Consider the following 16,897-nt stretch of genomic DNA (forward strand, 5'->3'; position numbering starts at 1 on the left):
AACCTCCATATGCCGTGGGTGCGGCCCAAAGAAATAGCAAAAAGACAAAAAAAAAAAAAACTTTATAAAAAAAACAACAACAACCAATTGGTCACTGAAGAAATCAAAGAAGTCAAAATACACCAAGAAAGAAATGAAACACAGATATGACATACCAAAATCTACAATATACAGTAAAAGCTGTTCTAAGAGGGGAAGTTCACAGCAATACAGGTCTACCATAAATAACAAGAAAAATCTCAAACAAACTAAATTTACACCTAAAGGACCTAGAAAAAGAAGAACAAATTAAGTCCAAAGTTGGTAAAGGAAGAAAATAATAAAGATCAGAACAGAAATAAAGTAGAAAATAAAGCTAGATTAACCAAAAAAAAGAGGGCTCAAATACATAAAATCAGAAACAAAAGGGAAAGGTTATAATTGATACTACTGAAATATAGAGGATCATAAGAGAATAGTAGGAGCAATTATATGCCAATAAATTGGACAATCTAGGAAAAGTGGACCAATTCCTAGAAGAATACAGAATACAATCTACCAAAACTGAATCATGAAGAAACAGAAAACCCGAATAGATTAATTACTAGTAAGGAGATTGAATCAGTAATCAAACACTTCCCAAGAAACAAAAGTCCAGGACAAGAATTCCCTAGTGAATTTTTCCAAAAATTAAAATAAGATTTAATACTTATTCTTCTCAAGCTCTTCCAAAAATAATAAAAAAGGAGGGAACACTTTCAAACACATTTTACAAGGTCAGCCTTGTCCTGATACCAAAACTGGACAAGGACACCACACACACACACACACACACATACAGGCCAATATTCTTGATGAACATAGATTCAAAAATCCTCAACAAAACATCAGCAAACCAAATTAAATAATTCATTAAAAGAATCACACGCCATGATTATTTGGAACTTATTCTAAGGTTGCAAGGATGGTTCAATATCTGCAAATCAATCAATGTAATATATACCACATTAACAAAATGAAGGATAAAAATCATATGATCATCTCAATAGATGCATAAAAAGCATATGATAAAGTTCAATATCCACTTATAATGAAAACTCTCAAGAAAGTGCATATGGAGGGAACATACCTTAACATAATAAAGGCCATATATGACAAACCCACAGCTAACATTATACTCAAAGGTGAAAAGCTGAAAGCTTTTCCTTTAAGATCAGGAACAAAACTAGGATGCCCACTCTCACAACTTTTATTCAACATAATATTTGAAGTCTTAGCCAGAGCAATTAGACAAGAAAAATAAATAAAAGACATCTAAATCAGAAAGAAAGAAGTAAAACTGTTGTTATTTGCAATGACATGATACTATACGTATATTAATGATATATATCAATCATTAATTATATATATCATTAGTATATATATATATATATATTTTAAAATAAGGCAGGAGTTACATTTCCTTTTTTTTTTTTTTTTGTCGTTTTGCTATTTCTTTGGGCCGCTCCCACAGCATATAGAGGTTCCCAGGCTAGGGGTCGAATGGGAGCTGTAGCCACCAGCCTATGCCAGAGCCACAGCAACGCGGGATCCGAGCCGTGTCTGCAACCTACACCACAGCTCACGGCAACACCGGATGGTTAACCCACTGAGCAAGGGCAGGGACCGAACCTACAACCTCATGGTTCCTAGTCGGATTTGTTAACCACTGTGCCACAACGGGAACTCCCATTAGTATATATACTAATATATGCTATATATATTAACAAAGTTGGAGATATACCAGTCCCTGATTTCAAACTATACTTCAAAGCTAATAAAAACAGTGTTGTGCTGGCACAAAAAGACACATAGACCAAAGGAACAGACTTGACAGCCCAGTAGTAATATCACAACCTGGAAAATTAATTTATAACAAAGAAGCAAAAAACATAGAAGAAAGGACAATCTTTTCAGTAAGTGGTGTTGGGAAAACCAGACAGCCACATGCAAAAGAATGAAATTAGAGCAATACCTTATACTATACATAAAGATTAATTCAAAATGGATTAAAAACTTAAATATAAGATCTAAAAGTGGGAGTTCTCATTGTGATGCAGTGGGTTAAGGATCTGGCATTGTCTCTGCAGTGGCTCGGGTTGCCACTAAGGGGTGGGTTTGGTCCCTAGCCTGGGAATTTCCATATGCTGTGGGTGCATCCATAAGAGGAAAAAAAAAAAAGACCTGAAACCATTAAAGTCTTAGAAGAAATCATAGGTATTAACCTCATTGAAATCAGTCTAGTGATATTTCTGTGGATCAGACTTCAAAGGCAAGGAAAAAAAAATCAAAGATAAACAAATGGGGAGTTCCTTGGTGGTACAGTGGATTACAGATCTGGTGTTGTCACTGCTGTGGCACAGTTTCAATCCCTGGCCCAGGAACTTCTGCATGCTGTTGGCACAGCCAAAAAAAAAAAAAAAAAAAAAAAGGTAAGAATGAAACAAACAAAAAAAGATGAACATATATGACTACATCAACCTAAAAAGCTTCTGCATAGTGAAGGAAATCATCATGAAAACAAAAAGGCAACCTATTGAATTGGAGAAGATATTTGCAAATCATATATCTGATAAAGGGCTAGTCTCCAAAATATAGAAAGAACTCATACAACTCAACAACAAAAAAAATTGATTAAAAATGAGCAGAGGATCTGAGTAGACATTTTTTTTCTCAAAGAATATATACAGATGCCCAAGAGGAACATGAAAAGATGCTCAACAGCATTATTAGGGAAATGCAAATCAAAATCACAATGAGATATCACCTCATACCTGTTACCAAAAAGACAAGAAATAGGAGTTCTCCTGTAGTGAATCAGGTCAAGGATCCAATGTTGTCACCATAGTGACTTGGGTCACTGCTGTGGCACAGGTTTGATCCCAGGCCCAGGAACTTCCACATGCCATGGGTATGGCCAAAAAAAAAAAAAAAAAAAAAAGACAAGAAATAGCAAGTGTTGAAGAGCATGCAGAGTTATATACTATTGGTTGGAATGTAAATTGGTGCACCACTAAGGAAAACAGAATGGATGTTCCTAAAAATATTTAGAATAGAACTACCATATAATCCAACTATTCCACTTGTGAGTATTTACCCAAAGAATATGAAACACTAATTCAAAAAGATACATGCACCCCTATGTTCACTGCAGCATTATTTACCACAGTTAAGACATGGAAGAATCTAAGTGTCCATCAATGGATGAATAAATAAAGATGTGATAAATATGTGTAGGTGTGTGTATGTGTATACACATAAAAAGGAATGCTACGCCTGTCATGCTACTCAGCCATGTGAAAGGATGAAATCTTGCCATTTGTGACAACATGGATTGAGGGTATTATGGTAAGTGAAATAAATCTCAAGAAAAAAGACAAATATGCTACAATTTCACTCATATGTAGAATTTAAACAAAAATAATGAACAACAAAACAAAGAAAAGTTATAGATAGACTAGATCATTGGTTACCCAAGAGGTAGGGGGATGGGAAGTGGGCAAAAGGGATGAAGGGGGCCAACTTTATGGTAATAGAAGAAATCAGACTTTCTAGGGTGATCACTTTGCAGTATAAATCAATGCTGAATAATAATGCTATACATTTGAAACTTTTAATATAACAAAAAGGCAAAATTAAAAAAGAGATTGGCAAAGCGGACTAAAAATGTGTTGTTCTATATGCTGTCTACAAGAAATTCACTTCAAATAAAACACTATTGGTAGGTTGGAAGTAAAAGGATGGAAATAGGTATATTAGGTGAACATTAATCAAAGGACAGCAAGTGTGACAATATTAGTATTAGTTATTGTAGGTTTCAGAGCAAAGAAAATTATTTGAAACATAGAGAGATATTATATAATGATAAAACAATCAATCCAAAAAGAATACATAGCAATTATAAATGTGTATACTTTACAGAGTCACAAAATATGTGAAGGAAAAACCAATAGGAGTGAGGAGAACTAGTTAAGTCCACAGTTATAGCTGAAGATTTCAACATGCCTGCTCAAGCAGTAAAAGAACAACTTGCCAGAAAATAAAGAAAAGTATATAAGAACTTGGCAATACCATAAATCAGTAAGATCTAATCAATATTTATAGAATACTCCTCCCAACAACAGTAGAAATACACATTCTTCTCAAGTGCTCATGGAACGCTTAGTAAAATAAATCATATCCTGGGCCACAAAATAAATCTGAAAAAAATTAAAATAACTAAAATTATATAAGCTGTCTTCTCTGACCGCAATGGAACAAAACTAGACTTCAATAACAGAAAGATAACAGGAAAATCTGTAAACACTTAGAAACTAAACAACACACTTCTAAGTAATCTATGGGTCAAAGAGGAATTCTGAAAGGAAATAAAAAAATACATTGAATAAATGAAAATGAAAATACAACATAGCAAAATTTGTAGGCTACACCTAAAGCAGTATAGTGAGGGAAATCTATAGCACTAAATGCATATGTTAGAAAAGAGAAGGAGTTCCTTTTATGGCTCAGCAGTAATGAACCCAACTAGGATCCATGAGAATGCAGGCTGGATCCCAGGCCTTGCTCAGTGGGTTAAGGATCCAGTGTTGCTGTGACCTGTGGTATAGGTCACAGACATGGCTCAGATCTGGGGCTGTGGAGTAGGCTGGCAGTTGTAGCTTTGATCAGACCCCTAGCCTGGGAATGTACATATGCCGTGGGTGCAGCCCTAAAAAGCAAAAAAAAGAAAAGAGGAAAAGTCTCAAATTAATAATTTAAGTTCCAATCTCAAGAACCTAGAAGAGCAAGCAGAATGAAATAAATAATAAAGATAAGAGCAGAAATCAATGAGACTGAAAACACAAAGGCAATAGAGAAAACCAATAGAGGAGATGGTTCTTTGAAAAGATGGATAAAAATGGATAAGCAATGAGATCCTGCTGTATAGCACTGGGAACTATAATATATCTAGTCACTTATTATGGAGGGTAATGTGAGAAAAAGAATGTATATGTGTTTTTATGACTGGGTCACTTTGCCGTACAGTAGAAAATTGATAGAACACTGTAAACCAATTATAATGGAAAAAATAAAAATCATTAAAAATGGATAAAAATTACTACCTCTTAGCAAAAATGACAGAAAAAAAGTGAAGGTGTAAATTATCAATATCAGGAATGAAACAGTGGATGTCACTACAGATCCTGCACACATCAAAAGAATAATAAGGGAATCATAATACAAAAAACTCTATACACACACATTTGGCAACTTAGATGAAACAGGTCACTTCATTAAAAAAACACAAATTACCACAACTCACCCAATATAAAATAGATGATTTGAACAGCTCTAAAACTGTTAAGGAAGTAGATTTTGTAATTTTAAAATTATTGAAAAAAAATCTCCAGGTCCAATTAGTTTCACTGCAGAATTCTACCAAACATTTGGAAAAGAACTGATATAAATTCTACACAGTCTTTTCCAAAAATATGAGAAAACACACCCAAATTTATTTTATGAATCTAGTATTACCCTGATACCAAAACCAAAAACTGTACCAAAAAAAAACCTACCAACAAATATTCCTCATGAATATAGATAAAAAATCTTTAACAATATACTAACAAACAGAATCCAGCAATATATAAAAAGAATTATACACACTATGACTATGTGGGGTTTATTCCAAGGATACAAGGTAGTTCAATATTTGAAATCAGTCAATGTAATCCACCATATTAACAGGTTAAAGAAGAAAATCATGTGATCATTATCAGTTGATGCAGGAAAAAGCAGGTGACAAAATTCAATTTTCACTCATGGTAGAAACTCTTAGAACAAAAGGAATAGGAGGAACTTCCTCAACTTGATAAAGAGCCTCTATAAAATCCTAGGGCTAACATTATACTTAATGGTTAAGGACTGAATGCTTTCCCCTTAAGACAGTGAAAAAGGCAAGAATATCCACTCTCATCACTTTTTTCTTTCTTTCTTTTATTTATTTATTTTTTGGCCACACCTGCGGCATGTAGAAGTTCCTGGGTCACGGATCAAACCTGAGCTACAGCAGTGACCCAAGTCACTGCAGTGACAATTCCAGATCCTATAACTCACTGTGCTACAAGGGAATTCCTCATCACTCTTAATTAACATGGTGCTGAAAATTCTAGTCTGTGCAATAAGACAAGGAAAGAGAAGGCATAAAGGTTGAAAAGGAAGAAATAAAACTGTTTATTTATAGATGATATTGTTATTGACATAGAATATCCTAAAGAATCTTGAAAAAAAATTCCTGAAATTGAGTAAGTTAAGCAAGTTTGTGGGATACAAGATAAATTAGAAAAATCTATTGTTTTTCTTCACACTAGAAATTAGCTGATGGACACCATTTATAATCACTCAAAAAAACACCAACTCCCAAAACAAACCACAACACTTAGATATAAATCTAACAAATCATATAAAGGATTTGTGTGCTAAAAACAATATAATGCTGGTGAAAGAAATAAAAATCTAAATAAACAAAGAGACATACCATGTTCATGGATCAGAAGATTTGATATTTTATTATATCTGTATTGATTTTGATTCCTTTTTTTAAATTGACATGTAATTAATGATGTCAATTCTTGATATACAGTGTACTGGGTTGCATAGAAACCCCTTCTCCCAAATTCATGAACTTCCTGGAAGCTCAGATGTGACCATATTTGGAAATAGGGTCACTGCAGATGTAATTAAGATGCAATCATACTGAAGTAGAGTGGATCCTTAATCTAATAATGGCTGTGTACTTATAAGAACAAGAGGAAAAACAGACATATAGGGATAATGCCATGTGGTGACAGAAATTGTAGTGAGGACTCCATAAGACAAAGAATGCCATGGTTTGATAGCAACTACCAGAAGATAGGAAGAGGCAAGGAAGGATCCTCCTTCCCTCAGAGAGAGTATGGCCCTAGCCTCCAAAACTGTGAGAAAATAAATTTCTTTTGTTATAAGCTACCCAATTGTGTTAATTTGTTATAGCAATCCTAGGAAACAAATACAGTTTAATGCAATTCCTATCAAAATCCTAGCACATTTCTCCAGAGAAGTCATACAGATGGCCAGCAGTACATGAAAAAATGCTCAACATCACTAATTATTAGGGAAATGCAAATCAAAACTACAATGAGGTACCACCTCATACCAGTCAGAATGGCCATCATTAACAAGTGAACAAATAAACACTGAAGTGGGGAAAAGGGAACCCTCCTTCATTGTTGGTAGGAATGTAAATTGGTACAACCACTATGGAAAACAGTATGGAGGTTCCTCAGAAGACTAAATATAGAACTATCATATGATCCAGCAAATCCCATTCTTGGGCATATATCCAGATAAAACTTTCATTCAAAAAGATATACTCACCCCTATGTTCACTGCAGCACTAGTCACAATAGCCAAGACATGGAAACAACCTAAATGTCCATTGACAGATCAATGGATTAAGAAGACGTGGTACACACACACACACACACACACACACACACACACGGGAATACTACGCAGCCATAAAAAGGATAGTCAAACTAAGGCCATTTGCAACAACATGGATGGAACTAGAGATTCTCGTACTAAGTGAAGTAGGTCAGAAAGAGAAAGACAAATACCATATGATATCACTTATATGCGGAATCTAAAATATGGCACAAATGATCCTATCTACAAAACAAAAAGATCATGGACATGGAGAACAGACTTGTGTTTGCAAGGGGGGAGAGAAGGGGATGGACGGGGAGTTTGGGGTTGGTAGATACAAACTACTACATTTAGAATGGATAAATAATCGGGTCAGTCCTACTTTACAACACAGGGAACTGTGTATAGTCTTGGGTTAGAACATGATGGAAGATAGTATGGAAAAAAAAGAATGTGTATGTATAGATGTATACACACACACACACACACACATATATGGCTGGGTCACTTTGCTGTACAGCAGAAATTAAAGAAACATTGTAAATCAACTATAATAAAAAATTTAAAAAATAAAGGCTTTCAGTGCTTTGCAACATAAAAAAAATCCTAGCAAGAACTTTTATAGATACAGAGGAGATTATTCTGAAAGGAATATAGATAGGCAAAGGAACTAGACTGCTAATAATGATTTTGCAAAAGAAGAATAAAGTGGGTGCAATTACTCTGCTTGATTTTAAGACATTGTGTAGCTACAGTAATCAGGATTGTGTGGTATTGGTGGAGGGATTGACACATAGAGAAAACAGAGAACCCAGTAACAGATTCACACAAATATGCCCAACTGATTTTTGTCAAAAGTACAAAAAAGCAATTTAATGGAGGAAAGACAGCCCTGTGAACAAATGGTCCTAGAGCAACTGGGCATCATAGGTGAAAATGAACCACAACCTAAATTTCACACCTCATAGAAAAATTACCTTAAAATTTATCATGAACTTAAATGTAAAACCTAAAACTAAAAAACTTTTTAAAAAGGAGAAAATCTTTGGTATATAGGGCTAGGCAAAAAGTTCTATGATAGACTTGACATACCAAGAGTGTGATCAATAAAAGGAAAAAAAATTGGACAAAATTAAAAACTTTTGTTCTGTGAAAAGCCTTGTTAAGCAGATGAAAAGACAAGTTAAAGACTGGGAGAAAATATTTTCAAACAACATATCTGACTAGTATCTAGAATATATAAAGAAATCTTAAAACTGAACAGTAAAAAAAAGTCCAATTACAAAATGGATAAAAAGACACGAACACATACTTTACCAAAGAGTACATACAGATAGGAAATAAACACAAGATGGTCAGCATCATTAGCCAGTAGGTAAATGCAAATAAGCCCACAATGAGATATTGTGAACCACCTATAAGAATGCCTAAAAAAAATAATGACGCCACCAAATGTTGACAAAGATACAAAGATATTGGATAACTTATAGATTGTTGGCAAGAATGTAAATGGTTATAGCCACTCTGGAAACTGGTTTGGCAGTTTCTTTGAAAACTAAATACCAATTTAAGCCTCTCCTTTGAAATGAAATTCCTAGCAAGAGCAGGTAAAGAAGGAATGTGTTCTGGTGGAAAGAGCTCTGGAATTGAGGTCAGAAGGTTCTAGTTCTGACTTTTATTCATTAGCCACATGAACTTAGGCAAATTGCTAACTTGACTTTTTTGAATCTTAAAAATTTCTTCATTTATAAATCAAGAATAATACCAGCATTGCCTACTACATACAATTGCTGTGGGGGGTGTCAAATGCAATAATGGATATAAGAATGTTTTGTAAAATGTAAAGCATGTTACTCTGAAGCTTGATATTTGTGTAATTGTGCCACTATATGGAGGCACTTGATAAAGGTTGTCTGCTTAATAAATAATGAATGAGTGGTCATTAGGAAAGTCCAATAAGGGAAAAATTCCCCCAAGCTTTTAAAACAAAAAGGAGGCACAGCCCATTCAATCAAACAGGAAAAAGCAACATACACTACATAAAGAGCCAAGAGGGCTATTAAATTAATCTCTGCATAGAAAAGCTAACTATCCCATCAGGTTTCAGGAAATGAACAATAATGGATGGGAGACTCATCATAAAAGTAGAAAAATATTAACCTCTCTAACATGCAACCCAAGAGCCAGAGAGATGGAATGGTAATATATTAGTTAGAGTAAAACTGACAAAAACAAAATGCTCAGAGCAGTTTTGGCCTTATATAGAGACTATGGAAATTGATCAATTTGAATTTATAGTACGATTTAATTTTAGTTTGTATTCATTACTATGGCAAATACATCTGAAAGTCCAGATGAGGCTCATGGCAGAGAAATGTAATTTTCTCTTCTTCCTAAAAGAAAGTTGAGAAATACATATATATATATATTCTCCAAAATGTTCAATGCTAGTTTTTTTAAAACTTAAATTCGCACACACTATAATTCTATAATTCACATAGCTCCAGAATTCTAGGTTTCTGTAAGTTGGTGCTAGTTTGTACCAGGTTATCATCCTGCTTTATTGTTCCACCATCTGTTGCAGTTTGCAGATATTTGTATATGAAGAAGCAGTTTAGCAGAGTTAGGATCCTTGGATATTAACATGGACTCAAATAATGACTTCTTGTGTGACCTTAAGCAAGCCATTTAACCTTCTTAATATTTTATAACTCCCTTATAATAATAATACTGTGTATGAGCCATTAAAGTTTACAACATGTTATTATTTCAATTGATCCTTAAAACTTCAGGGTGGGAATGAGAGAAGGTATCATTTCCATTTTACAAATGAGAAAACTGAAGTTAAACAGCAAAGAAAAAGTATTCATATGTAAAAACAAATGAGAAACCATTTAGACCCTTACCTCATATACCATAAACAAAAATTAACTCAGAATGAATCATAGACCTATATGTAAGAAATAAAGTATAAAAGCTATGAGAAGACATAGAAGAAAACCTTTGTAAATTTAGAATAGGCAAAGATTTCTTTTCATGATGAAAATATGACCCATAAAAGAAAAAAGTGATAAATTGGACTTCATAAAAATTCAGAACTTTTGCTTTTTAAACGATGCCATTAAGAAAATGAAAAGACAAGGCAGAGACTGGGTGAAAATATTTACAAAAAAACGTTGAGTTACCTGGTGGTGCAGTGGTTTAAGGACCTGGTGCTGTCACTACTGTGGCTTGTCACTGCTGTGGCACCAGTTCAATCCCTGGCCTGTGAACTTCTGCATACTGTGGGCATGGCTAAAAAATTGTTCATTTGATAAAGATTTGTATCCAGAATACATAAAAAAACCCTTAAAACTCACTGAGAATCCAAATTTAAAAATGGGAAGATAATTGAATAGACATCTTTTCAACAAAGATATTCAAATGGTCAATAAATAGTTATGAAAAAAATGATTAGCAGTGTTAGCTATGAAGGAAATTCAAATCAAAACCACAATGAGCTACCATTACATACCCACTAAGATGGCTGTAATAAAAAAGATGGACAATAACAAGTGTTGATGAGGATGTGGAGAAATTAGAACCCTCAGACACTGCTGGTAGGAATGTGAAATAGTGCAGCAACTTTGGAAAACAGATTGCAGTTCCTCAAACAGAGAGCTACCATATGACCCATTAATTCATGTACTCAAGAGAACTGAAAACAAGCTTTTGAAAACAAAGACTTGTACACAAATGTTCATAGCAGCATTATTTGTAATAGTGGTAACAAGTCAACTAATACAATATTGTAAGTCAACTATACTCCAATAGATTTTTTTTAAAGTGGAAACAAGTTAAATGTTTACCAACTAGTGAGTGAATAAACAAAATGTGACATATCCATTCAATAGAATATAATAACATTTTATTTACTCAGCAATAGAAAGGAATGGAATACTGATACATGCTAAAGCATGGGTGAATCTCAAAAACAGTAAGCTAAATTGAAAGAAACTAGACACCACAGGTCACATATTATAAGATCCCATTATATGAAGTGTCTAGAAAGAGAAAAATCTATAGAGACAGAAAAAACAGATCAGTGGTTCCCTGGGCCTGAAAATGGGAGCAGAGATTGACTGAAAAAATGGGCAATAGAAAATTTTGGGGGGGGTAATGGAAATATAAAACCAGATTATGGAGATAGTTGTATAATTATAAATTTACTAAAAATCATTGAATTATACAATGGGTAAATTTTATAGTATGTAAATTATATCTTAATAAAGCTAGTTTAAAAATTACTGAATAGCAATCCAGCAATTCCACTGCTGCATACATCCAAAAAAAACCTTAGGAGTTCCCGTCGTGGCGCAGTGGTTAACGAATCCGACTAGGAACCATGAGGTTGTGGGTTCGGTCCCTGCCCTTGCTCAGTGGGTTAACATCCGGCGTTGCCGTGACCTGTGGTGTAGGTTGCAGACGCGGCTCGGATCCCGCGTTGCTGCGGCTCTGGCGTAGGCCGGTGGCTACAGCTCCGATTGGACTCCTAGCCTGGTAACCTCCATATGCCATGGGAGCGGCCCAAAGAAATAGCAAAAAGACAAAAAAAAAAAAAAAACCCTATAATTTAAAAATATACATGCACTCCTATGTTCATTTTAGCACTATTCACAATAGCCAAAATATGGAAGGAAACAACCTAAATGTCCACCAACAGATGAAAAGACTAGGATGTGGTACACATATACAATGGAATACCACCCAGCCATAAAAAGAATGAAATAATGGCATTTGCAACAACATGGATGCAACTAGACATTCTCATACTAAGTGAAGTAAGTCAGAGAAAGACAGTTACCATATGATATCACTTATGTGTAGACCCTAAAATATGGCACAAATGAACCTACCTACAAAACAGAAACAGAATCACAGACATAGAGAACAGACTTGTGGTTGCTAAGGGGGAAGGAAGAGGGAGTGGGATGGATGGGGAGTTTGGGATTGGTAGATGCAGACTATTACATTTAGAATGGATAAGTAATGAGGTCCTACTATACAGCACAGGAAACTATATTCAATCTCTTGGGACAGAACATGATGGAAGATAGTATGAGAAAAAGAATGTATATATATGTATGGCTGGGTCACTATGCTGTACAGCAGAAATTGGCACGACATTCTAAATCAACTATACTTTAATAATAAACAAACAAGTAAATAATAAATTACTGAATGAACCTGTGCTAAAATGAAAAAAATTGGCAGAGGGACTAAAATATAGGTGTTCAGTGTTTCTTCTTCTTTATTACCTATCTCAGAAATGGCAGGAATAACAATAAACTTTTTCAAAGAGTCATTATCATCTTCTCAGGGAAATAATAATTCTACCAGGTTTTGAAAATACAAACTAATTCAGAATGCCAGGTGGTACTGCTATTTTAACCTAATCCATAGTTAACTTGTATTAGGAATTTTCTACTTTTAACTCCATTTCATGAACCCAGGGAAATTTTATTATGTATAACCACATTGGAATATGACTTTATTTACCCTAAAACTCATATCAAAAGGCATTATTCTAATTTCTAATATACAAGACAATTCAGTTTTTTAAAATTAGCTTAAAGTTTATTATCAGTTTTTGACTTACGGTGTGGCTAATAAGGTTCAGAGCATCTTCAAAATAGCCCCAAACTTCTTCCAGGGGACAGAGCTCGGCACTCAGTGTCCCATCTGGCACTAAGAGGTTAAGCAAGCTGTGCATACATTTGCTGAAAATCAAAAAGAGAAAACTCATCCCATAGGAAAGAAATCATTGACTTCATGGCTAAGATAAGTAAGATCTGGATTTCATCCCAGACTAAGAGCTTCAAAACACTTCTGTTCTTCCTTCAATTTGATTTTCCAAGCTCAGAAGACAGATTTTTTGAAGATATAAAAGGGGCTGACCAATCCTTCCTTTTATTATGTCTATGGTTGTCTTTCACTTTTTTTTTTAGCTTCTTGCACTGAGTTGTGTCTGTTTACTACATTTTATGAGCTGGTTTAATCTACAGGCACTTTAAAGCATCTTGTTACATCCTCAAATGGGGGAAGGGAATTGGGATTTAAATTGGGAATGATTCCAGGAGAACTGTCTCTCATGTCTCAGAAAAGGAAGATTGTAATGAAGTTTTCCAGAGAAAAATCACACAACATCTATTTTTCCCTCATGTCTAGGCATAGAGAACATAAAATCTCCAATAAATACTGTTTTATATTATGTACAGCACTTATTGGTCTTTAAAGGAGGGTTCTTAGAACAAAATATATGAGGCAAATATAGCAAATGTTAATATCTGTTAAATTTGAGTGGTGGATACACTGCTGTTTATTATATTAATCTCTATTTTTCTGTACACTTGGCATATTTAGTAATGAAAGAAAGTACTTAATTAATAATTTCATTATATACATAGACATGCAAAGAAGCAAATTTCCCCCTCTTTTTCTCCTTTGGGAAAACCAGACTCCTTCACTTTGCTTTGGTCTCTAATACAGCTCTAAATATGGGGCTGTTCTGAGGGCTTTTTAGTCTAGGAGTTAACAGGAGTACCTAAATCATCTTTTGAGTCAGTGAGTATGATTGATGATTTATGGAACATTGACTATAGCACTGTTGGCTATCAGAAATTAAGATTCAAAGTTGAATTATATTTACTAACCTGTATTTCAAAACATCAATGGACTCTTTATTTTTGTGGAGCAATAAAGCCTTTTTCAAGGCCTTTAGAGCAATAGAAGGATAATGTGCAGGCATTTCCATCGCTAATGCTATAGGAAGGGAAGCAAAAAGATTGTGAACACCATAATCATAGCTGTCATCCCAGGCTACAACTTGCTTTCTCTAATGAAACTGACCTGAAACAGATGAACAAAAATAAACACAAAAACCCAAAAATGAATTTTATAAAATGATGTATCTGTGATGGCTTTCAGAGATAACTCCTCCTTTTTGGGCAGAGTAACATGGTAGGATCACCAGGTTATACCTCTTCTTCAGCAAAAATCAACAGAGAACCTACTGTTTCTATGACATTGGGCATAGTCATACAGGTGAAGTAATAATCTTATGAACCAGAATGAAGGCGGGCATACTAAGAAGGAAACAGAAAGCAGATCAGTGAAAGGGTACTAATCAAAAACAGATTTATACTACAATGTACTGTTTTTGTCTAATCCTAAAACCAGGAAACACTTGACATGAGAGTAAGTATCAGAGACAAAGCCCCTAAAATTTTTACATGCATTTAATCAGGCCTCTAGAATTATAGTTCCATTATACAAGGAGCGGTTGTCACCATCACATGTCTATAAGGTATATACCACCAGCTCCATGTTCTTAGGAATTCTGTCTTGGCAAGGCAAATAAAGGCAAATGTGACTCCTGTACACTTGGGGCTACCTAATACCTTTATTAGCCATACACAGACTCCTGAGGTGGGTGAAAGATAAAAAGGGAAGATAATAAGGCCATTTCCTGCAGAATATCCCAATAGAGGCTCTGAGCACCCAAATACCACTTATATAGCCCAATGAAAAATTTCAGGTTGAGAATTTTTAAAAAGTAGCATCAATATTTCTCTGTACACTTTAATAAATGGCTGATTGTATCACCTTTGATTAGTGAAGCAGCCAATTATCTATTTCTAGCTAGTTGAGCAAGACTAACTTTCTAAAGTTTAAGCTGTACCTATCGTGTAGTTACATTACTCAATTCCATACAAAGAGTAAATATGAGCACCTATCATGAGTAATGCACTTCACTAGAGTTTATAAGTACAAAAATATAATTATTGTTCATGACTCCAAGGCACTTGTAATCTTATGTAAAGAAAAAGATAAATGCACAAATGATTATAATACAAAATAGTTCAAGAATGCCATTAGAGAAGGAGAAACAAAGTAAAATGAAGCTACATAGCTTCCCACCTGGAGGAAAGAGAAAAGACAAAGAAAGAAAAGTAGCATGACTTAAATGGGTACCAGCCTTCCAAAAACATAAATATAGCTCTTACATGCAATTGTTTCCAATGTTTTACTTTCTAAATGAGGCAGTTCCCACACTGATTCCAGGAAGCTCTCCAGTAATGGATCATTCATTTTGGCTTTAACTTCAAACTCATACAGCAGAAGCAATGTCTCACATGGATCACTTGAGAAATCTCCTAAGAAAGAAGCAAAAATGCAACATTCTCTGTGATTATATTTCATTATTCTCTCCTCATCTCTCTTCTGGGGAGATTTTCCTGTTGAGGAAAATTAATTTTACTTACAATTTGAAAGTTATGCCAGTTCCTGTAGACAGATCTTTTACATTTTAAAATCTATAAACTCACCAATACTTTCACACCCTGAAATACATTCATTAGCATTGCCTACATTTCCTGAAATTATTGCCATGATACTCCTAAATGGCCTGAAAAGGTCTTGCTGCTATCTAATTCAAATCCAGTGTTTACCTGCCTTATTTTAATGACTGGGTTAACCAGAAGATACAGTGCAATATAAACCAACTGTAGTTTTATTTTAAACAAAGTAAGGGATAGTTTCCAAACTGTTTCATTTAGTCAGTCAACAATATTTCTTGGTTATCATTTTGGGCAGAATCTTGCTTGTATCAGGTGGCATATACCATACTATGTGAGATAGTTTCCATTCACGCTTGCTAGACTTAATGTTTAAAAAAGGTTCGAGGTATAGCAAACATATAATAAACTGAATGAACTGCATTAATATTAAACAGCTTGATGAATTTTATATATGTTTAGACATATAACCTCTAACCATATTATGATATAGAACACCTCCAACACTTGTGCTCCTTCTCAATCAATACCAACTTTGCAGACTTCTTATACCACTTATTTTGACTTCTATCACTACTGATTGTTACTGTCTGTTATTGAGCTTCAGTGCTAGCATATAGACCTACAATCAACTTCTGAATATTAAACTGTATCCTGCGCCCTGCTAAACTCATTTATTAGTTCCAGTAACTGTCTTTCGTAGATACTTTGGGACTTTCTATATAGAGAATCAGGTGTCATCTATCTGCAAATACAGATCATTTTACTTCATCTTTTTCACTCTATATGTCTTTCTGCTCTTTTGCTTGCCTTATTGCATTGGCTAGAACCTCCAAGAAGATGATGATGCAGAGTGCTAAGAGTAGATATCCTTAATTGTTCCTGCCCTTAGAGGGAAAGCATTCAGTCTTTCATTATTAAAAATTATATTCCCTGTGTATTTTATTTTTGTGGATACCCTTTATCAGGCTGAGGAACCTCCCTACTGTTCCTGGTTTGCTGAGAATTTCTATTATAAACGGATCTGAATCTTTTCACTTAATCTGCTGATATGGTAAATTAACTGAGTTTACAATGTTGAACACAAGATAAACCTC

General features: G+C 34.4%; 1 protein-coding gene across 1 annotated transcript in view; it reads right to left on the minus strand.

Annotated features, from left to right (window-relative positions):
* The window catches only part of TEX11 (testis expressed 11), a 381,172-nt gene that overhangs the window by 34,654 nt on the left and 329,621 nt on the right, over positions 1-16,897 (minus strand). Inside the window, exons 25-27 of the mRNA XM_003484125.4 lie at positions 15,510-15,659; positions 14,157-14,265; positions 13,103-13,223 (exon numbers count right to left, since the gene is read on the minus strand). Coding sequence (XP_003484173.3) covers positions 13,103-13,223; positions 14,157-14,265; positions 15,510-15,659 — 380 coding nt within the window. The remainder of the gene's footprint in view (positions 1-13,102; positions 13,224-14,156; positions 14,266-15,509; positions 15,660-16,897) is intronic.

The sequence above is a fragment of the Sus scrofa genome, chromosome X, assembly GCF_000003025.6.
Source record: "Sus scrofa isolate TJ Tabasco breed Duroc chromosome X, Sscrofa11.1, whole genome shotgun sequence".
NCBI lineage: Eukaryota > Metazoa > Chordata > Mammalia > Artiodactyla > Suidae > Sus > Sus scrofa.